The following is a 23,226-nucleotide window of genomic DNA, read 5'->3' on the forward strand; positions in this document are numbered from 1 at the left end:
CCCTGTTCTTCTGGCTGGCAGTTCTTCTAGAAAGTAAATCAGAAATCTGCCCAGCAGAAAGAAGGCTCAAAAGATTGCTTTTTCTTTTTAAACACAATGAATATGAAGCAAATAAACAATAGAGCTGATAAGAGTTAGAAAGGATCTTACCCAAATTACCGTGATAACTGGCAGCATTTGGATTGGCTTTAATTGCCTTGAGGAACAAAGCTTCAGATTCCTGAATAATTTAAAATAAGTCATCAGGAAAGTCCATTCTCATAGATATAAAACTATGCCAAATTTACCCACCACTGTAATTACATATGCCATATCTATATGATACCACCACATAAATATCCTGAGCCTGCCTGATCCTGCAGCTCAGGTAGCTACAGCCCCCTGAAAACAGTAAAAATGCAACAAATAAATATAATTTTTTTCACAGGCTGCTGTTATTTTAGCAGAAATTTATTAAGCTCTAGTGAAGTTTGCTTTTTACCTAAAGTACCGTTTTTTTATAGTTACAGTATTTTGAAACATTACCTGCTAAAATTTTCCCTACATATGCAACCAAATTGAGGAAATGTAATTTGGTATCTAAGCAAACTGCTTATAGACATTTTTACAAGTTTTAGCATTAAAAATAGGGGCATTCCAGAAAATCCCTTTCAAACAGATGTTTCAGTTCCACGTGACGGGTAGCTGAGTAGCTTTTACTTAAAAAATCATGCCAAATCATACCATGCCATGCAACATCATTCACATTTTCCTCACCAGTTATCTTCTCTGTATTACTGTTTGCAATGTGTGCTCTTGAGACTCTTGATATCTGAGTACTACTCAGCTCCCTCACCTGATATTCAGAGAATAATTTACCACTAAATTTATTCTCTAATTAAAACTATTCTGTTTTGCCAAACTAGCTGCTAATATTGATACTTTTCCTCCAGAGCATATTTCCTGTGGAAGTTTAAAAAGTCACACCCCTGCAATCCAAATGGAGCATATTTACATGCTGACATGCAAGTTTAGATACTTGAGAGCAAATTTTACATAAATTTCTATGCTGTGCTTTAGGGAAAGTTGTTCATTCAGTTCTGATGCAAATGACCTGAAGATAAAATTACCTCAATGTGGTAGGCTTCCATCTGAATGCACATACTTGCTGTCTGAGGTATGTGAGAACAGTAACATGGAGAAAAGTACTTTCCTTTGTGCTAAGCTTTCACTGCTTAAAATATAACCCAGGCTCTACTGAAAAAGAAAACCTGTCAGCCAGAGTTTTGGTTCCACCATCTTCTCATGTCAAGCGTGAAATAACTCTCTGTGAGGGTCCCTCCAGGGGAAAAGAAATTTCTGATGTCAAGATTGAGTCACTCAGCTCTGAGTGACTTAAGAGCCTCCCCACATGTCCAAATTTGAACCCAAACTAAAAGCATTGCTGAGCACAGCTGAGGCTGCCATTCTCAAGCCAGGAGAAACTCATGCAGAAAGTGCCTTCATCTCCACCCGTCAAGGAAATGACAAACCTTAGGACTCTCAAAACTAGTCCAGTGGAGGGATGTGAAGATGATGAGAGGGCTGGAGCATCTTTTATGAGGTAAGACAGAAGGAGCTGGGCCTGCTCAGCCTCAAGAGGAGATGACTGAGAGGGGACCTCATTGATGTGTAAGTATCTGAAGGGAGGGTAATAAAAGGATGGATCCAGGCTCTTTCCATTCATGCCATGCAACAGCACAAGAGGCAAGGAGCAAAAACTGATGCATAGGAAGTTCCACCTGAGGAGCTTCCATGAGGAAGAACTTCTTTACTGTGCAGGTGACAGAGCACTGGAACAGATTGACCAGAGAGGTTGTGGAGTGTTCTTTCCCAGAGATATTCAGAACGTGTTTGAACATGATTCTGTGCAACCTGCTCTAGGTGAACTTGCTCTAGTAGGGAATTGGATGAGACAATCTCCAGAGGTCCCTTCCAACCCTAACCATTCTGTGATTCTGATTTTGTTTCAGGAGAAGGAATACTTCTCCTGATAGGCTTTAACAAGGGAACCAGACATCTTCAAATTTAGAGTATATGACTCCATAGTACAAGTTTTAGCATTGCTTTCCTATGACACGAGCTGTTGCCTCAGCATTCTCATTCCCAGACTATTAAAAGTTCCTGAATGCACTGGTCTCTTTGAAACCCATACTATTTAGTGACTTCATTCATATGTTGGATGATGAGACTGAATGCAATTTCAAAACTTTACAGATAGCACCTAAGAGGAGGGAATGAGAAATACACTGGAGGGGAGAACAACTATTTTGAGGGACCTGGGCAGAGAAACAGACTAGCAGGAATCACAGAATGGTTGAGGCTGGAATAGACCTCTGGTGACCATGTGATTTTAATAAGGACTTCTGAGACCACACCTGAAGTATGTGCCCAGGCTGGGGATCTCCATTACAAGAAAGACACAGACATACTCCAGTGAGTCTTGCAGAGAGCCACCAAGATGGTACAGGGCTGGAGCACAAGGAACAGCTGAGAAAACTGGACCTTTTCAGCCTTCAGGAGAGAAGATGAAGGCGCTGCCTACTACTACCTAATGAGATAATACAGAGAAGATGGAAACAGACTCTTCTCACATATCTGTGAGATGTGATGAGACACAATGGATGCAAGCTGGCATACAAGAAATTCCAATTAAAGGAAACATCAATTTTTTTTCATCATAAAGTGGGTCAAGCATTGAAAGATGCTGTCCCAGAGAGGTTATAGAATCTCTATCCACAGAGATATTCGGGATTCACCTGGAACTGGCCCAGGTTTGGATTAGGAGTTGGACTAGATGACCTCTAGATGTCATTTCCAGGCAAAATTATTCCATGATTTCCATGATACTGAGACTCAAAAATTTGGCAAGTGGTGCAAGATAACCTCCTATTTTCACACAGCTCTCCAATCCTAAAAACCAACAGTGGATTGGCACTTGAAAGCATGTAGTAATTTTAAGTCTCACAAAGTTGTGTTTTTTCCCACTCCAAGTTTTAGTATTTTGACCTAGTAAATCTCTTTTTTTCCTCACTGGGCAGGTTAACAGCAATCAGAATGAAAGACCATTGCTAACCATTTAATTCAGCCTTATGTCTAAAAGTTGCCACCTACACAGAGGACAAGCACCTAATGTACAGATTTTTATCCTTTCACTGCTGAAGCACAATGGGACAACACGTGCAATGTGCTTCCAGATAATTTAATGGAATAGATATTCAAAAGCTGGCTGTCATTACCATAAATCTTCAACTCCATGCTGAGAATATTTTTTATCACCCCTACTTTGCTCAGCAGCTAGTAGAAGCGGAGTGGTTGGTTAATAAGGTGCATCATATTCATATTATTGTGGATATATGGAGTAAATATACATTCCAGTACATCGGTAATATTTCAAATTGCTGCATCTTGCCAAATCTTTAAGTCTTGCCAAGAAACTTGCAGCTTGCATATAGCAAAGGCTTGGGGTAAGCAGACTGCATTCCATCTGCTGCCAAGGCCACAAAATTGTAGGCTGGCTTTATTTCAAATAAAAAAATGCAGAATGGTTGCAATTTATTGCACTTTTAACAGAAAAAGCATAGATGTATATGCAACAAAAATACAGCACACATCTTTTTCAAAGAACTAAAGATAGCTTGGTTCTTCATCAACTGAGATAAAACTAGCGTTTAAAGGAGACTCTAACTTGGTATAACAGATGTTAATTAAAAAACCCAAACAAAATCACAGAAACAGCTCATCCTTTATGTGCTTTTCTCTCTGGAACAATAAATCATTCATCACTAGACACAAACAAAAAATAAAGGGCTATTTTTTTATTTTTTTGTTGATATAGGAAACCTATCTTCTGCTGAAGATCAAAGCGCACTTGAAACTGAAGGAAAATGTTGTGTGCTTATTGGAAGGAAATCCCTCACAACATAATAAAACCTTTCTGACTCAATGTCTTTTAAAATAAGAGATAACGAAGAATCCCAGAACATATTTTCATTTGCAGCAACAGAGCCAACCTAGTAGCAACTTTTACACAGACACATAATGAGTAACGTAATAAGTTAAATGCCTGAGGTTATACAACACATCAGACACAGCCAGGCAGCACTCTGAAAATTACCTCCATCACCTTGACAGTTTCCATCCCCCATTCCTCCCCTCCAATTCTATCCAATAAAAATCCTTGAAGAGCTATCAGCTTCTCTGTTTTTACATGGTGAGGGGGTGGACAAGAAATCTGAATTTTTCATGCCTGTTTTTTTTTTTTTTGTCAGTAAGCATTCTCCCATTACAAACGAATCTGTATCTCTTTCAAGGCAATTCCAAATACAGCTGCTGAGATCCTAACCTTTTTAAGTTAGCCCACTTTCCAATTCTGTTAATTTGCTCTCCCTGTTATAACCCACCAGTTTTAAGTAACTAGTTAAACTCTGCACAAACCTACTACTCCATGTTGTACTATTAAAACACTCCCTGGCACTCTGCTTTTTTTCCTGGGTTCCACTATTCCTTTTGCTTTCTTCAGAAAGCAAATATAAAATAAAAGCTGCACTTTCCCCTACTCTTACTTCTACTTTGTCTCCAACACGTTCTCCTGCAGCATAATAACCTTTCAGGGCTGGCAATCAAAACCACTATCCTCTTTTTTATTTTTTAAATCCACTAAGACAGACTTGTCTCTCCTACACCTGGAAAAGTTTCCTAGCTTGTTTTCAACTTATTTTTTCAACTTTATTTCATTATATATGCTCTTGATTTTGTCACGCTACATATTCTTCCTGATGAATGACTATAAAATCCTCTATTCTTTCACAGGCCTGACTCACCAAAATAATTCTAGCAATTACCTCCTCCATAATCTCATACCTTATGCATTCTGGATGTTAATTTGTATCCTTCTGGAATTTTGTTAGACTAACCTAAAATATATAACAGTCTCAGGTGGAAAGAGAAAAGAATTAGACTGTCCAGGAAAAAAACCCAGTCAGTCTAGAAAAACAGTAACAGGGTGTCTAACAGCATCACTGATGCAAACAAAAGCCAGTGCTGGGTTGTCCCAGGCCCTGGCCTCACATGTGGACAGGTCAATACAGATGGAACAACACTGTAAAAATATAAGTAGTCACAGTAATTACTGGACAAATATACTTATTTTGAGAATCATGGACTTATTAAAGTTGGAAAAGACCTTTAAGATCATGAGGTTCTACTTTAAATGCTATACCACCAGCATGTTCACCATTAAACCTTATCTTCAAATGCCATATCCATGCATTTTTTAAACACTTTCAGGGATAGTGACCCCACCACTTCCCTGGACAACCTGGTCCAATGTTTTACAACCCCTTTTGTGGAAGAAAAGAAAAGAAAATAAAAGAAAAAAATCCTAATATCTAATCTAAACCTTTCCTGGTGCAACTTAGGCCATTTTCTCTTGTCAAGTTTCATATCATAGAATCATCTTACTTTGTATATAAATGAGGATGTTCCTGCAGTGCTGTTAAGATTATCACAGTCAAAAAGATATCAACCCCCTTAAAATCCTAAAAAAACCTAAGAAAGGTTCAGGAAATTATGTTTTTCTAAGGAACACCAAGAACTTGATTATTAATTTATGTATGTGATAGGGATTAATTCCCTATCACATACATAAATCACTGATTATAGAGTCAGTTTAAACAACTAACTATATTAAATGCGTATGATTTATTCTCTGTCATTTTATACAACTCCCTTTGGAAAACAAGTCATTCTCATCAGTTTCATAACATTTACTATTTGCAAAAAAAGGTAGCTAATGCTGAGGTACCACTCACAGGCTGGTCCACTACATCCAAGAGGAAGTTCAATACATTGAGCAATGTATGTATTTTCTCTCACAGTATTCTGAGATCACCCAGGTATCCCATCCCTCAATCTGGCATTAACAAACTCGTATTACTATGGTTTAGATTGTCTGAGGCAAATAGGCTAGAATTTTTACCTGTATATGTATATATTCACAGAATACATAGCAAAAGCACAAGGACTAGCTTGTCCTGTCTAATTTGAGTTCCTGAAACAAGGTCTCTAATTCAATGCAAGCTCTCTCCCTCAGCAGTAAAGCAACACAAGACCCTAACTGCCCTCTAGTGTGCTTAAGAGCCTATTTCTCTCCACTGACCACTGACATAGTGTGAGGCAGCATTTGTCACCCAGGGATCTAAAATAAGGAGAGATAAGCTCAAGACAGAATCTCACACCAATACTGTGATAGAAAAGGGCACTGAAACGTTTTAGACAGGTTATCTAAGTCATAGTCCACAATGATCTCCTCGAATGGCTTCTACAAAAAACACAGATGGAATTTAATTAAAGGGAAAAATCCAACTGAACCAGCCCAAAGCCCTAGAGTCAAAAAGTTACCTACTCTGGTTACCTACCTTATATTTTTGTGATTTCCCCAGTACATTAGCCAAGGAAAACATAAGGGAATGATCATTAGGTATTAATTCCAGGGCTTCTCTTCCAACTGCTTCTGCTTGAGCTAGATTGCCTGGGAGCCCAGGTAGCGGAAAAAGAGAAGGTGGGTTTTAACACAGCCTGATTAGTTACTTTTCATGCTGCAAGCACACATATTTTACAAATAGCTGACTGCACAATTTTTTAGAGAAAACCAGGTATCACACACACACAAATATAAAATCCTGCAGACTAAGGTAGCAGGATATCTTCATTTTGTTTTCAACAGATAGCACCTTCAGAAGAACAACAAAGCAGAGATGAAAAAGATCTAGAACTTAATCTATAATAAAAACATGCTTCAACAATGTTGGCATTTCAAGTACATATCAGAAATTCAATTTATGGGCTGGATTTCAAGTGATGCTTTAAAATCACTGAGTCAGAAGGCTCATATTCTTATATTCTTATATTATTAGAGTTTATGGGTAGCCAAAGAAGAGGTAGAAGTCCTTTTAGATAAAAACAGATAAAGGCCTAAGTTTTTACAGACACTGAATTATTCATTAAAACATTCAAATAGACCTTTACCTGTGTTATCAAGCAATATTATCATATTGTTCCAAGCCAAACTGTGCTCTGGTTTCAGGACTGTAGCATTCCTCCATGCATTCAATGCATCTATATGGCGATTCAAATCTGCATACTAAAATAAAAGAAAAATCCAGTGATTTTGCTATTACTTGCGTTACTTTCCTATCATTCACTAAATTCACACTAAAGAGTTGTTAATGTCTCGCTCCTTTCTAGTAGGATGTCTTTTTTTAGACAAAAATAAACATAAAAGGAATACTCTTGTAGTATAGACAATAAGAATGCTATATACTAATTTTCCTTTTCTTTTCTCTGGAAGTGAGGCTTGTCTTCAAATATGCATGTACCAATAGAATAAGGAGAAGAAACAGCACAAAATTTAGAAACCCACACAAGGGAATTAGTAAATATTTAATGCACATATTTCCAAAAATCTAATTTGAATTTTTCGGCATAGTTTTACCAGCTAACAATATACTAATACAGTGTAATATTGGGAAATGATTAATAATACCTTTTGGAAAAAAAGAATTTAAAAATTTGTATTTTTGTTTATACTTCTTTGTATGATAAAGTAGGAATACCAAAGGTTGTATGGAAGGAAGCATACCAGGAAAGCAATAGGAAAAGCTACCAGAAGTATGAAATCACCCTAAAATACAATATAAGCAAACTGGGATAACTATCAGCTTTTAACAGTACAGCAGAATTATATAAATCTATCTATCTATAAATATATACACACACACAGAAAGACACACAGCTTCCAGTCATAGCTATCATTTATTCAAAAGCACTTACCAACCGCCCTAAGTTGTAGTAACAATCTGGATATTTTTTTCTGTGTTTAATTGCTGTCCAGTAGCTTTGCTCTGCCTCTTCAAACCTTCTTAAACTGTTCTGCACTATTCCTAGATTCATCCAAGCAGCAGCAAAATCAGGTCTGTGCAAATTGGGAAAAAAACACCAAGAGAGAGGATAATTAAGCATTTGAAACACAAGATCCTATTGTATCATTTTGGCTCAGTTGGTGCAAAACACTGCTTTAGCATTGGTCTAAACATACTGTATTTGTACAGCTAAGGACAGCAACTCCTCTGCTTCATGGAGCTCATTTCTTTCTTTCAGAATATTTCCAAGGTTGTTCATGGCATGCACATATTTTGGATTCAACCTAAAATTTAAAATTTAAGAGATTATTATAATTATTGTGTATGGACATGTATTAATATATGCAAATTGTTAGCTCTGCAATGCTGCAGAACATGAAAATGAATACCTAAGCATTTTCTTCACATTAAATATGAAAGCAATTTTAGGACAGATCATTAAAGCAGTAAAATTTCTAATACCTTACAGCTTCTCTGTAGTATTTGATTGCAGCACTTTGATTTCCTTTGTCAGCCAGGTTTTTGCCAACATTGTAGTGCACCTGAAAACACAGATGGATATTCCACCAGATGCCACACAGTCAGATATTTTGTGGAATCAAGTAGCTAAAAATGATTTCTTCAAAAAGAAACAGTCAGCACTTGTGTCATTCGGTAGATACTTAAGATTGCATAATTCATACAATGAAGACAGTAAGACAAAATCTGAGGTAGAGATCATCTTACTTATTCCAGCTATTTAAGAGAGATTATTCACTTCCTAATTTTATTAATGAAGTCATCACACATTTCACAAGGCACTTTGTACGGAGACCTCCTGCTCCTTATTTGGTTTATTTACCAGGTAAGAGAAAGTTTGACTCAAATCATATATAGATATAGCAAAAGGAACACTACAGCAATGTGTCAAATTTTGTTTTCATTATAGCATAAACTCAAAGAAACTCAACATTCACAAAAAACCCAAACAAAAGGTATCAGACAGGCACAATTATTGTCTTAGGATAAAAATGTACCAAAGAGCATTTCTGAAATAATATGTACATCGACATGTTGAAGACTGCCTGTTATAAACTGAAGAATGAAGGAAGGATCAAGAGCTTTCAGACTACATGGAAAAGATGCATCATCCTCATTTATGGCAAGAGTAAATAGGAATAAATATATTTCAGGACAAAGCTGAGTTGGAAGACACCTCAAATCCCACTTTAAGACAAATCTCAGGAGACTATGTTACCTGGTCCAAAGGTACCGTGAGTACCGACTCTTGAAAAGAGATTTCTCAGCACTAGATCAGGACTCATTATTTAGATTACTATTTGAAATCAAATTGTATATCCTTCATCTAAAATAAACACATATGATATTTTTTCCCAAACTTTGAAAATCTAATTTTAAAACACTATAACTTCAGACTGAAGTCCAAAAAGATTGGTTTGTAATGCACTTATATACGTCTAATTCACCTTTTACATTCAAAAAAGACTTTTATCTGACATGTCCATTGACTGAAAAATCCTAATTGCAGTTGACACAGTATCTGGGACCTATTGATTCAACACACAACCATTGTTGGAGCCTTGTTGTCATGGTATTTAATTGTTGAATTCCATCTCTATATGATTGTAACTATCCAGTAACATACCATCAACAAAGAAAGTTAAGGACATTTCCCATGCTTTCTCAAATGGGAGAAAAATATTTTCACTGGTTTTAAGGAGAGCAGAGATACTACAAAGCTTACTAAACATGCACAGAGGCATCTCCTCACACTGCAAGATATAAAATAGCACACAAATTCAGCATCCCATAAAAGCAGTTCTAGCACAGCTTCCACAAAGAAAAAAAATCCTGGCACTGTATTGTACATTCATAAAAATAAGACAAGACCCATGGCAAAGAAGCAACAGAATGGTATATTTGTGTCAAGAAATAACTAAATGAAGATCCATCGACAGTGTCAAAAAATACAAAAAGATAGAGCAGCATTCTCCCAGGAGTCATTAAAGTAAAATAAAGTACCATGAAAGACGTTTCTTAGGACTGAATTCTATTTGTATCTCTCTTCAAGAAATTTTTCAGAACACTAACATTCTTAACAAATTGGATTGCTCTGATTATATATGTTGAAGTTCACATATTTAAACTTTACCCAGGTAAGAGATAACTTGTGGCAACACAGAAGAAATACTTAAAGATTTCACTGAATACTGGATAGCTCTTGAAGTATATAACTTTACATAATTTTACACTTCAGTATCAGCAAACAAAATAATATTTAACTTGATTCAATTTCTTTCTTTAAGAAGTTTTACAAAATGAAATCTGACTAAAAATCAGGACAGAGCAGATGAGAAAAATCTTGTTGTACACTCGGTCTTTCACATTTCAGCTATCCTATGTTAGGAATAACACTTTCTATTTTTCCCAGCTTTTTTTTTTATTTTTATTTTTTTAACATGTAGTATCTTCACATCCACTTTTTTCCTAAAAGTACCAGCAGCAAGAATATTTTTCTCATGTAAACAGTATTGTGCAGTCTGAAAAAACCTGAGAGAGATCAATTCTCTCAAGTCAAAACATCAAATGAAGTATTAAGTGCATATGTATGTTTTGTGAACGGAACTAAAATGATGTACTATAGCCTATTAAAACTGATAGCACAACTATTTAAATAAACTATTAGCATTTTCAGTGGTGTATTTCTTTTGTCCTCAGGTATAGTTCCTGTGTGAAAGGAAATTATGTTTCTAGACAATATCCCCGAAAATGTAGGGCTCCTTGCTGTAGGTATGTTTTCTAATTTCCCTTCAAGTGAAATTGTAGCTTTAGTTCCTCTTAATATGGTGGTGACAAAGAAGGGAAGAGGAAAAAAGCCAAAACCAAACATACCCAAAGAAGTGCCCAGCCTCCCATAAATCCCCAATGGCAAAACCAATTCTGCAATGGGTTATAAGATGCAATAATGTCCTGCTTTTAAGCACAGAACCAGCAAAGGGTTTCCAGGCACAGGCAGTCACCTGAGAGGTGCAGGTTATTTCTGCCATCCAGCTGTGTCTCTCACTTCGGTGGCCATGGCAGAGAGATGCCAAGGGCAGCCTTTAGCTGACTCAAAGCAGCCTGCAGTAAGCACCTGCTGTCTGCTGAGCACCAGGCTGTGACTCTCCTGCACAACACGGGGACACAGGTGCTTCCTACGTACCCATGGGTGGGAAGAATCTGGTCTTTAATAATGAGGGGCCGGTGAGATGTTTAAAATTTCATCTCTAGAGGTGTGGTTCTTCTGTTTTTGACAGATATTGTGTGTGCCAGCCTGGGAGGGAAGATTTTCCTTTCCTGCTTAAACAGTTAAGAGCCATTCATTATCAAATGATTAAATATTAACTGGAAATGACGTTATTATATTATACTCAGATGATCCTTTATCAGTCTTAAACAGACAACTACTTTACAGTAATAGCTCTAAAAGGAGCATTTCTCAGGGATGCATAACAAGACAATATTCTCCAAAATCAAAGAGGTCAGGTAAAAATACCCTACGGTAGAACCTACTCTCTCTCAACAGGCATGTATTGTTTAAGTTAACATAACCATGGCACCAGAGCCTAGCCAAGGAATAGGCTCTATGTATTGGTCTGTTCAATACCTCAATCAGCCTAAGAAGCCAATATAAAAAAAAAGCACTGCCTATTATTCTGCACCAGATATACAGAGTACTTGAACTCTTATTTAAATGTTAAATTTAAACAAGGAGAGAAAAGAAATATATTTTCCTGCAGAAAAATGAAATTATTGCCAGACTGGTTTTGCTTTTGTTTTCCCTCAAAGCACAACAGGAAGAAATTGAAATGTAATATCATCTTCTAGGAGGTACATCCCCTCAGTTGGAGCGCTACTATTGTCACCAATTTTACTCTCTCTTCCTAGCTGCTTATAATCTCTTTTTCAGCGAATTTGAACATTTGCTGAAAAGGATGAAAGCAAAGCACAGATGTCAAAATTCTCCAGGAACATGCAGATGCCTCCATTCAATGCCAGCTCCTGTCATCAATCTTCTCTTTCTTCTACTACTAAAACTCTGTTTTCTAAATAATAATAAAACAAAGCTTTTTTGATGTTCACACCTTGTTTGTGTATCTAATGTTGTCTAAAGTTTCTTCTGCATGACTGTGCTTGTTGTATAAACAAAAATTGACATCTAAGATGGTGGCAAAACACTGCAAATATATACATGTATAAACACAGCCCACAGCACTAAAATTCCTCAGAAGATAGTCCCCTTTTAATATACAGTGTAAAGAAAATTATCTCAATATCTAAAGGAAATGCCCTCTAGGATCAGCTTCCTTAAGGATCAAAGATCAGATCCTCAGGCAGCAATAAATCTCGTTCTGTAACAAAGAGGTTTTACGGGACCTTTTAACAAAGTATAGAAACCAATCTCACCAACTTATTGTAGCTCTTCAGTACTGGCATAGCTTGTCTCTGACAAACTTGCATCTATAATGATTGCAGTTTGCATAATGCATGAATTTCAAAGTTAGTTACTCTGATGTGTCAAGGCAGATAGTAACATTATGTTAGGAGTATTTTAACTTCTTTGCTTATTATTGCAGAAAAGTTGCTACTGAAATGGATTTTCAAAAATTATTTAGAAAAAAAAAAGAAAGAAAAAGAATCTCTACATCCTACATTTTCCTTCAAAGAAAAGCAAGTAGCAAGGAGAATGTAGAGATTATGTACAAAATAACAACAATTTACAATTATTTAAATTCTGTTATTTCAAATCCAAGAAAAGAAAAATGCTGGCTATTTCCCACGTATGTAACAATGTAACTGCAATTATTTATTTAGACAATCAATGAGAGGAAGTCATCCAGGAATAAAGACCATCTTAACTGCTTAAAGAACATCTTAACCATACTTAACTGCTACGAGTTTTCTAAAAGCTGAGAAAAAATAACTCAATTCTTCCAACAGTGCGAACATTTCCAAGAGGGAAAAAAAAAAAAAAAAAAAGGCAGCAAGATGAGCACTTTTGAAAATAATTTTTAAAATTAAAAGAAATAATGTGTAATGACTTCAGAAGGTGAGGAGCAATCCAGCAATATCTAGAAATAGCATATAGCAGTAGGACAGGGTCAAAATCTCACATAATCTTATGTATCCACAACATCTACTCTAGTTGTCAGGACTTCTTTTATTATCAGTGGAGAGAAAGATAGAAATCTAGGAAACAGTCCTTCTGACTTATGTCTCTCATTTAGTCCAAGGTGAGGAACCACAAGCTAAAAGAAACAGCTTCTGCTCCCCAGGAGAAGAATCCAATCCACATAGTATGAAAAAAGGGGGTAGGAAAAATGGAATCAATATGCAGGCACCTCCTGTTGAGCTAAGGAGAATACTGCCAAATATTAAAAATGTGTACTGTTTCAGTCTAATGACCTTTGAAACCAACCTGAATGCAGCACCACTGTGTATATATATATATACACACACACATATATATACACACATACAAAACATATATATTTTTAAATATTGTAAATATGTAATATTTAAAATAAATTTTAAAATATTTAAAACATTAAAAAATCTGTATTGGGAACTTTTTTAGAGGTCAAAATATTTGTAGCTTCATTATGGTACCTGATTGTTTCCAATAAATTTTAAAGTCACTGGGCAAGGTTTATTAAAATTGATTTTAAATGTCATCCTCTTGAGCCAGATGTATCACAACTCAAGGAACTAGATTCACTACTGTGCCAGACAACCTCATTTAATGTAGTTTCCTCATTTTTTCCTAAAGATATGTTTAAAGAAATCAGTCTTGAAATCAGACAATGCAGTGCTGTTACTACTTGTTATTCAGAATCAGGGTAAGTTTACTCTACACTTCCACACAGACAATTTGAAATTGAAAAGTACGACAAAACACGAACAGCTTTTTCTGCTAGTGAGCATTTGAGATTTTGAGTTCCTGCTACATAATGGCAGTAAAGCACGGCCACGTTGCACATATTTAATGTGTTCCAAGAACAACAAGAAAAAGCTATTATCTATGTGCCATTCTTTCGTCTGCACCAGCCTCCCACAGAAATAAATGGGTCGCTGAAAGAAAGTCCTGCGGAGTCATTTTTCAAGGAAGCCTGCAATTTCAAGACAACTGAAGATCAGAACAAACCCTGGTTCAAGTTTTTATATCTACCGTTGTCAAAATTTAATAAATATAGCTGAGTTCATAAAGAAGACGAGAGATAGGCTCTCATACATGGACTTTCTAGTGTTCCTGCTTAGAAAAGTTTCCTACTATTGTGATTTCAAAGTTACATCCTTCCGCAAAATTGGAGTGTGAGCCTGCAATCCTTTCCCTGTTCGCATCTCCATGCTTTCCACTTGCACAAGCTGTCAATAGACAGAAATACAGCTCAGGCGTGACTACAGTGCCCAGTGTTGACAAACACAAGCTCATTTTGCCTGTACATTCATTGGCTTTAAACCAGCTGCATTAGTTCAGTAGCTTGTGCACAGCTTATCGGCTCGAGCGCAGTGCTGTGGGAGCACAGCTACGTGGCTTCCCAGCCAGGCATGGCTGCGGTCCAAGGAGCTTGGAGCACAGGCAAAGAGTGTGGATCTGTCTAAAGCACTCTTGCCGTGGCAGATGGATGGAGTTACACACAAAGAAAACAGATTGCATTTGCTCCATTTATAGTATGCGCTTGTCATCCAGAAGACAAGATATACTGAGGTCATCATTAAAAAGAAGATGGTTGCCTACCGCTGCCACACGATAAAATACAACGGCTCTTTCCCATGTATTAAAATGTCAGACTACTGAAAGACGCCATCATGTTGTAAATACTGGCCATAAATGCTTTTTACACTGCTCTGTAGCATATTTGTATTCCAGTAAATGCTAAGTTTATCATTCTTTTTGTGAAGTTGAGCATTCCCAGGTTCCTTTTTAAACCCTGTGTCTTGACTGGTATTTTCTAGATACCACTCTGGATTACAGGAATCTAATCTTTTAAAATATCAATGTATTTTTATTGACAAGCTGCACAGTCCCCCTCTCAGGCTCTTCAAAGAGTCTCTTCGCTAAAATTCAGACATCAGGGCTCAGTGGTATGCTCCAACAGATCAAAGTCTTGGCTGTCAAAGGACTGCTGTGGAGGTCACCTCTGTTGGAGGCTGGAGTCAGTCTCCAATGCTGAATACTGCTGCTCAGCTCAGTGAAACATCCTATCCAGTCCCACCATCTTACTTGTTCCCTCACTAAGCCTGCAGGGAAAATTGCAGTTTTCTCAGTACCCATGCCTGGAGAGTCTAGCTTGCTGTGAAAAAGAAGAAGTGGGAGCAAGATTTTACTCCCACATCCTGCAATTGCACTGATGATACGCTGCTCTGTCCCTCAGCTGTGCTGGCTTTATATACCACTGGAAGTTACACAGAAAAGGTTCTAAAAACAGCATAGACATTTTTCAGTTGAATACATTGCTACAACTTATTAACCTTGTTTTGATATTTTTGTGGCAGTAACTTGCAATTATGTACACAATTCTTCTAAACAGATTTTATTGGCAGTGCATGCAATTTGACTAGATGCCTTTCTTGAAGTGCATTCTCCCCTCTCACTCACCTCCCCACTCCCATCTCCAAGTTCTGAATTACAATAATGTAATTTGCACTTTCTGGTATTTTGACTATGCTACCACTGTAATTTAGATGTCTGACCTGTCAATGTCATTCCTGAACCGAGCAAGACTGTGAATAACACTGTAGCACAATATATTAACTATGCATAACACCTCCTTGACCCCAAATTTCAAAACACTTAAAAAAAAAAGTTTAGAAGTCCACGTGTGACTTACTTTTGCATTCAGAGGGCACACAGACAATGCACTCCTAAAAAGCTGTTCTTCTGACCTCCACTGGCTGCTGCGGAGCGCACAGCGCATAATATTTATCAACAAGATTCCAAGCACTGCCACAGCAAGAATTTTCTTAAGGAAAGAGAGCCAAGTTAAGAAACAAATCATGCAACTGAACAGCTTAATCATCAACAACTTTACTGATTATTTTGATGGTACCTTTCTCTTGGCTTGCTTACTCAAGAGACTAAATCCATATGTGAAGAGAATGCAATATCCAATACTGGGGAGGTAGATGACTCTCTCTGCAACAACAAATCCTACTCGGAAGAAGAGATTACTTGCAGGAAGAAAAGGGATAATCAGAAATCCAAGTCCCAGTGTAAGGATTCTGCAAACAAGAAAGATTCTTAGATTAACTACAAATCTTTAAAAAAAGCATCTTTTCCACTTAACATATAAACTTTATTTAAACATTGTAGAAGGATGTGCTTATAGAACAGGGTATTCAAACACAGGCTTTGAGAGCCATTAAGATAAAATTTCAGTGAGGCACTTAAAAAATCATTGCTATAATTTCCAGAAAAGCAATATTCATGCTTCCAGGCCAAAAAAATAGCCCTATTACATATTAATTACAAGACTCCTATTTAAAATCCGCAGGCAGGAAAAGCAATGGTAAAAGCTACCTGTCTATTTTTGGACCTTGAAAGACAGTAAAACCATAAGTTACTTTTAAAGAAGAAACTTAGGTGCACATTCAATTGAGAAGTTGTTTCTCCTAACAAACATATCAGTAGTAGAATCCATTGTGGTTTACCACCTGAAAGTTAGTAATCTACTTTCCTTCTACAGACAGAAGAGATACATTATTTTTTGAGAGTAGTCTTCCTCTTTTTAGGCACCAATGTTAGCATCTTCAGCATGTACGGACTCAGCTCTTTATGGACTATACAGAGCTCAGACAAGAGTCTAGGTACCTCACTTTTACAGAGCTGGCATAAGGGAATAAGAACTTCAGATGCATGTCAGATATTTCTTACAAAGGCAACAGACATGGTAATTTCATATTTTAATTTATTTACAAGTTAATCTCTACACTGTAAGGTAGATGTGTCCCCCCCCACAAGTCCTAGGCCTTTACTATACTTTTTGTCTTCACTTTTTACTAAAAAAATATTTAGCAATAAAGGCTTAGTGAGTGCACTTTTACTAGAAAGTATGACATCACTTGCTGCAAGAGTTCCACCCCTCCTCCAAAATGATTTATCTGTGCAAGTAAGAATGGGAACAGCAGGAAGGCAGGCAGGTGCACTGTAAACATTTGAAGGGATGAGGAGGAAGAATAAGGAAAGATTTTGTACTCTGAACAATAGAATTACCTATGTTGGTGATGAAAGGAAGACTGGAAAAAATGTGGACCCCCTCTGGAAGCAAATGGGAAGCCTGGCTACCCAGGACAAGGAGAAGGCTGATGTAGTTGATAACTTTTTTTCCCTCAGATTTCACCAGCAAGTGCTCCAACCACACTGCTCAAGTCACATAAGGCAAAGGCAGAGACTGGGAGAATGAAGAACTGCTGTAGGAAAAGGTCAGGTTCAAGAACATCTAAGGAACTTGACAGTGCACAACTCCATGGGATCTGGTAAGATGCACCTGCATTTCCCAAGGGACCTAATGGATGAAGTTGCTAAGATTGTGCTGAGCTCCTACCCATCATACTTGAAAAGTCATGACAGTCCATTGAAGTTCCCACTGACTAGAAAAGTGGAGATGTAACCCTCATGTTTTGAATAAGGAAAAAGGCAGACTCAGGAAACTAGGTCAGTTGGTCACCTCTGTGCCTGGCAAGATCATGGAGCAGATCCTCCTGGAAAATATGCTAAGACACTTGGAAAATAAGGAGGTGATTGGTGAAAGCCCATAAGGCTTTACTAAGGAAAAAATGTGCCTGACAAATTTTATAGTCTTTTACAATGGAGTTAGTTACAGCTTTGCTGGATAAAGGAAGAGCAAGTGATATAATCTACCTGGACTTGTGCAAATCATTTGACACTGTCCAGCATGACATCGTTTCTAAACTGGAGACACGGGTTTGACAGCTGTTCCTCTTGGTGGCTAAGGAAGTGGCTGGATGGTTGCCTGCCAAGAGTTGCAGTCAATGGCTCAGTGTCCAGAGTCCAGTGCCAAGTGGTGTTCCTCAAGGGCTGGTATTGGGGCTGGCACAGTTTAACATCTTTGTCGGTGACACGATGGTGGGACTGAGCGCACCCTCAGCAGGTTTGCCCACAACACCCAGCTGTGCAGTGCAGTCAGCACACTGGAGGGAAGGGATGCCATCCAGGGGGACCTGGACAGGGTAGGCAGGGCTGATGCAAACTTCATCCAAGTACAAGGTCTGGTACTTGGGTCAGGGCAATCCCAAGAGAGAACAGCCCTGAGCAGAAGGACTTGGGGGTGGTTCGGTGATGAGAAGCTGAACGTGACCCAGCAATGTGCACTTGCCAACCATATCCTGGCTTGCATCAAAGCAGCAAGGCCAGCAGGGCGAGGGAGGTGATCCTGCCCCTCTACTCTGCTCTGGTCAGATCCTAGCCGCAGTGCTGCGATCCAGCTCTGGGGCCCCCAAGATAGAGAGGGCACGGACCTGTTGGGGTGAGTCCAGAGGTGGGCCACAAAGATGAGGAGAGGGCTGGAGCTCATCTCCTATTAAGACAGGCCAAGGGAGTTGGAGTTGTGTATCCTGGAGAAGATTCCAGGGAGACCTACTAGCAGCCTTTCAGTGCCAAAAGGGGGCAACAACAGAGCTGGAGATGGGCTTTTCAAAAGGACTCATAGTGATGATACCCTATTCCTGGAAGTACTCAAGGCCAGGATAAATGGGGCTTTGAGAAACCTGATCTCACGAAAGGTGTCCCTGCCTGTGGAAGGGGGACCGAAGCTACCTGACCTTTAAGGTCTCTTCCAACTCAAACCATTCTAGGATTGAGCAGCTGAAAAATTTTAAGGAACTGAAAAACTAAGTCTACATAAAATCCATGGGAACAGAACCTGCAAAGTTAAACAGAAGCCCTTAGTGAAAAAGAACAATTTACGATAAGTTTTTAGTTCCTTTGGGTAAAGTTCAAGTTGTTTTCTGAGTACATACTATGGGTCAAGCATTTTACTTTTTGACTGTATGACCATAGCCAGTATTTCTACCTCTTTCAAAGTACATCTCCTCTCTTTCATTATTAGGAGAAAATTAAAGGAAATTATAACTTGTAAGAAGTAAGGGCAACAACAAACATAATTTCCTACTGTGTTTTGAGCACATATTACTTTTTACCACCTACAGTGTTAAGGATCTCAAAAATAAAGAGGAAAAATAAAGCAGCCATCCATGCCTCTTCCTCCAACTCTGTTTGCTCTTCCTTCCAACTCTGTCTTGGTGCACAGTGATGGACCCAAATTGGGATAAAACTAATGACAGCTATAAATATTTATTTGAACTGCATTTGCTAGACACTGGTTCCACTGAATTGTTAAAATTATCAGTAGTGAATTTAACAAAATAATACTGTACTCAAGTTGGCCAGGCATTTAAAATTCATCACTGTCTCTTACCTTCTCTTATGGCTGTCTTCTGAGCAAAGAGCTTGGCATATCAGACCAATTAGGCAGAACCAAAGTGCTGCTAGTGCAATTATCCTCCAGTCGCTGACGGATTTAATGAGGGGTATGCAGCCCATTGACCAATCAAAACACAGCCACCAGGGACACAACAGCAACCATGCATTCAGTGAATAGTAGTAATTATAGTTTATAGCCTGTCAGTCAAAGAGAAAACAAACATTTATTTGATACTAAACTTGGCGGGGGGGGGGGGGGGGGGGGGGGGGGGGCGGGGCTCAACTTTAGTCCTTCCCTCATTTCCCTTGTAACACAATAAAGAGGCCATGAATACTGTTAAACTACAACTATTTACATATCCATTATTATTACAGCTGTGAGATTGATTTTAAAATTTTCTTTTAAATATAGCTAGGTGGCTCTCTAGCTCAGATCAGGGAAATGCATTTCTGTGCTGTCCGACCAATATTCATGTATAAAAAGAACAATCTCGTACAACAGGACAAAACATCAAAAGACATCACCCAGTCTTCATCTTTCATTCTCCATCTCCAGAAAGATCCTTAATGTCACCAGAGGTATAAAGCCAAGAGATACTCCAAATACACCAGACTAGAACTTTGTGTTGTTTTCTTTAGTTGTGAAAGAAGATGAAAAGTCAAACACAGTATGTGGAAAAGGGATGAAAATCAGCAAAAGCTAATTTCTTGCATGCATGAGAAAAACGGTGAATAAATGGAAAAGTACTTCAATGTGTACAGTGCATGCTAAATTGAATCCAAAGAATATACATGGTAGACTATTAAAAAAAAATAAAATTCAGAGAATCATCACAGCAGCACAAATGAAGGTGACTTATAACGCATATCTTGAAATGTAAAAAATGCCCACTTTATTGTTTCCTAGAAGCACAGAAAACTCAATTTTATGACAAAGACAAATGTTCAGAGCTGGCCAGAAAATAGCAACTTCATAACTCACTCTTACAAACAGACTGTCAGCAAATGAAGCTGGGTTGTCTACTTCAGTGAAAGCTGGCGGTCCTGTGCCCATAATCCTCCAGCGGATATAAAGTATGCCGGCGCCTCCACACATCAAAAGAGTTATCCTGAAAAGCAGCCCCTTCCTTAACAGCCCAGCATTCTACAGGAAAGAATGAAAGAAAGAAAGAAAACCACCTCATGCAGAAACAGTATTTGTTCTCTTACCCAACACATTCACATCCTTTTCACCTCTGTCTCAGTAAGAAAAAGCTGTTCTTGTGCATTTTTGCTATTAGAGTTGACATTGTAATTGGAAAGTATTTTTTTGCAAACATTTTAATTTCCTTCTCAATCAAACAAAACTTGTTAGTTCAAGAAGAGTCTCTTCTACATATCCTCTGTAATTCTATAGCTGGTGTAGTTTTACATGGCAGTTTTCTGACAGGGAATTTGAGCAGAATACAGCCTTTAGTATACAGCACATTAGATTAATTTATCTTTTCTTTCTAAAATGGACGATGATTACTTTGGAGACTTTGTTTTAAATAGCTCTTTCCAGCTGTCTGCTTGTCATGGAAAATTTTTGTCCACTTAGGCATCTGTAGAGGCAAAATTACAGCTATATACCAGGAAAACTGCACAGTTAGGAACTAGGAGGAATTAGAAACTGAATTAAAATTTTCACACCCAAAAACGTGATTAAAAAACTAATGACAGGGAGGCACCCAAATCACTTCCTTCAGGGTAAATTACCCAAGATCAGAAAAAGTATAAACTTGTGTTTGATCTACATTAACTTAGTTGGTTTACATCATGCATTTTATACACTTCAGCGTGTAAAGAAGGCAACTCACATAAAACATAAAGAAGTGATAGTACAGACAGTAAATGTGACAGACTTTTATTTCTTTTTCTCTAGAATGTACAACACTTTTCTCCAAGCACACGTCATTTTCGTAAGTTTAAAAAAAAACCCAACCCCCAAGAATAAGCCAGTGTACATGGTGGAGTTTCTTCAGGCTTCACCAGTGGAGACTGGAAACAGAATCATCAGTAGGTATAATAATACACCAGTCAAATCTTTAAGATGTCACAGTAATTATTATTACCTCTTAGCTGAATATGCTCTTTAGCAAGGACCACCATAGTTGTTTAGGATATCAATATCAGCTATATCTGAAGCTTAAAAAAATAAAAGTAGGCTGCCTGAACAAAGACCGACATTGGTGCACTGGCTGAAGATATTTATTTTCTAAAAGGATGGAAAAATTAAATTAAAAAACAATTTTCAGATTTGTTTTAGTATTTGTAATTGACAAAGTCATGATAAAATATTTAGTTGAATACCTAAGGATAAAGCAGTCTGTAATTTTGATTTTACATAAGCTAGCCTTTGTGCTCAAATGATTGCTTCCAACCTGGACATCTCAGTAAACAAAGTTATAACAAGGAGGATTTAGGAACGGTTTTCCTATAAAATAGCTTTTGGCGAAAATTGTACTATGAAAGAAACACATATAGTAAAAATTTATAACTGTTTTATGACAGATTAACAACAAAATATCTTATCCCAGGGCTTCATTTAATTTAACAGTACATGCAGTATATTAAAGGCCAGATTTCACAATTGCCACAAAATCTCTCAGTAGGCAGAATGTGAAAGTGGAAGAAGTGTTATTGTATCCCCTCTGATTTAGAACTAACTGAAATCTGACGTGAAACTGAAACCTGTTTCAATCAAAAAGAAAAAAAAATGTTCTTACTGGAAGAGTTTTTAGGATCTGCCTTTCAACAAAGCAAAAGAATCTTAGATATGCTTCCCTGAAAAGAGCAGAACAGATTTTTTCAAGTAACAGGAGCTAAAATTAATTACTTCTACCAACAGAATAAGAGGGAAAAGATACATCTGATGTTTTCTTCACTGAGACAGAACCATTATGCTCTGAGCTCTTCATGCTTAAAGAATAATCCTCCAAAAAGGTTTGACTCTGACATTTCCTAGAATCATAGCATGGTTTGGGCTCAAAGGGATGCCACAGGTATCTTTTCCTAGATCAGTTTGCTCAAAGCCTGTCAAGTCTGGCCCAGAACACTTGCAGGGATGAGGTATCCACAACTTCTCTGGGTTCCAGTGCCTCGCCACCCTCATTGTAAATTTATTACTGGTCAAACCCTGGAACCGGCTTCCTGGAGAGGTGGTCTCCCTGGAGCCTTCTCTTCTCCATCCCAGAAGACCACTAGATTAGTCAGGCCCAATCTGCCCTTGGTGAAGCTGGGATGGCTGTCTTCAGTCACCTCTCTGTCATTCATATGTTTTGACATAACTTCCAGGAGGATCTGTTCCATGATCTTACCGGGCACTGACGTGAGGCTGACTGGCCACTCTCCTGAGGTTCTACTTACTACCTTTTGTTTGCAGCACTCAATTCTGAACTAGCTCTGCTTTAGAACCCTGCAGCTCTAGATGCTTCCCTACAACTCCAAATTCTAGGTGACACAAGTCTCCTTATTCAGCAAAACTCACCAGCATTCCTATTTGCTGCCTGAGACACTCTGTAGTCCTCACTTAGCCCTTCTTGGTCAAATCTATTATTTCAATTCTAGAGAACCTACTTCCCCTGATTTCCCCTGCAGCTCCTCATTTCACTCCTTGCAAAGGAATTTAGAAGCCCCATAGGACTTGCGCCACTCAGAAACATTAGTGAGACTCCTCTGCAGTGAAACCACTGACCAAAGCAAAGTACAAGGAATATTCTTTTGCCTTGTTGGATGAGAAACTCAGCTGTTCAACAGCAGTGATGTTCTAGAAGGCTGTAGGTC

The 23,226-nt window shown here is 37.9% G+C and overlaps 1 protein-coding gene across 4 annotated transcripts in view; it reads right to left on the reverse strand.

The window, feature by feature from the left end:
- The window catches only part of TMTC4 (transmembrane O-mannosyltransferase targeting cadherins 4), a 54,139-nt gene that overhangs the window by 3,966 nt on the left and 26,947 nt on the right, over nt 1-23,226 (reverse strand). For 2 of the 4 annotated variants that reach the window (XM_040055942.2, XM_058419390.1), the window contains 10 exons: nt 20,405-20,566; nt 19,418-19,620; nt 16,031-16,202; nt 15,812-15,943; nt 8,403-8,482; nt 8,117-8,224; nt 7,852-7,993; nt 7,048-7,162; nt 6,438-6,550; nt 151-220 (listed from right to left, as the gene is read on the reverse strand). In XM_040055942.2, coding sequence (XP_039911876.1) covers nt 151-220; nt 6,438-6,550; nt 7,048-7,162; nt 7,852-7,993; nt 8,117-8,224; nt 8,403-8,482; nt 15,812-15,943; nt 16,031-16,202; nt 19,418-19,620; nt 20,405-20,566 — 1,297 coding nt within the window. The remainder of the gene's footprint in view (nt 1-150; nt 221-6,437; nt 6,551-7,047; nt 7,163-7,851; nt 7,994-8,116; nt 8,225-8,402; nt 8,483-15,811; nt 15,944-16,030; nt 16,203-19,417; nt 19,621-20,404; nt 20,567-23,226) is intronic. The other 2 variants (XM_040055944.2, XM_040055943.2) reach the window with 2 other exon arrangements.

This window comes from Hirundo rustica, chromosome 2 (genome assembly GCF_015227805.2).
Source record: "Hirundo rustica isolate bHirRus1 chromosome 2, bHirRus1.pri.v3, whole genome shotgun sequence".
NCBI classification, from domain to species: Eukaryota; Metazoa; Chordata; class Aves; order Passeriformes; family Hirundinidae; genus Hirundo; species Hirundo rustica.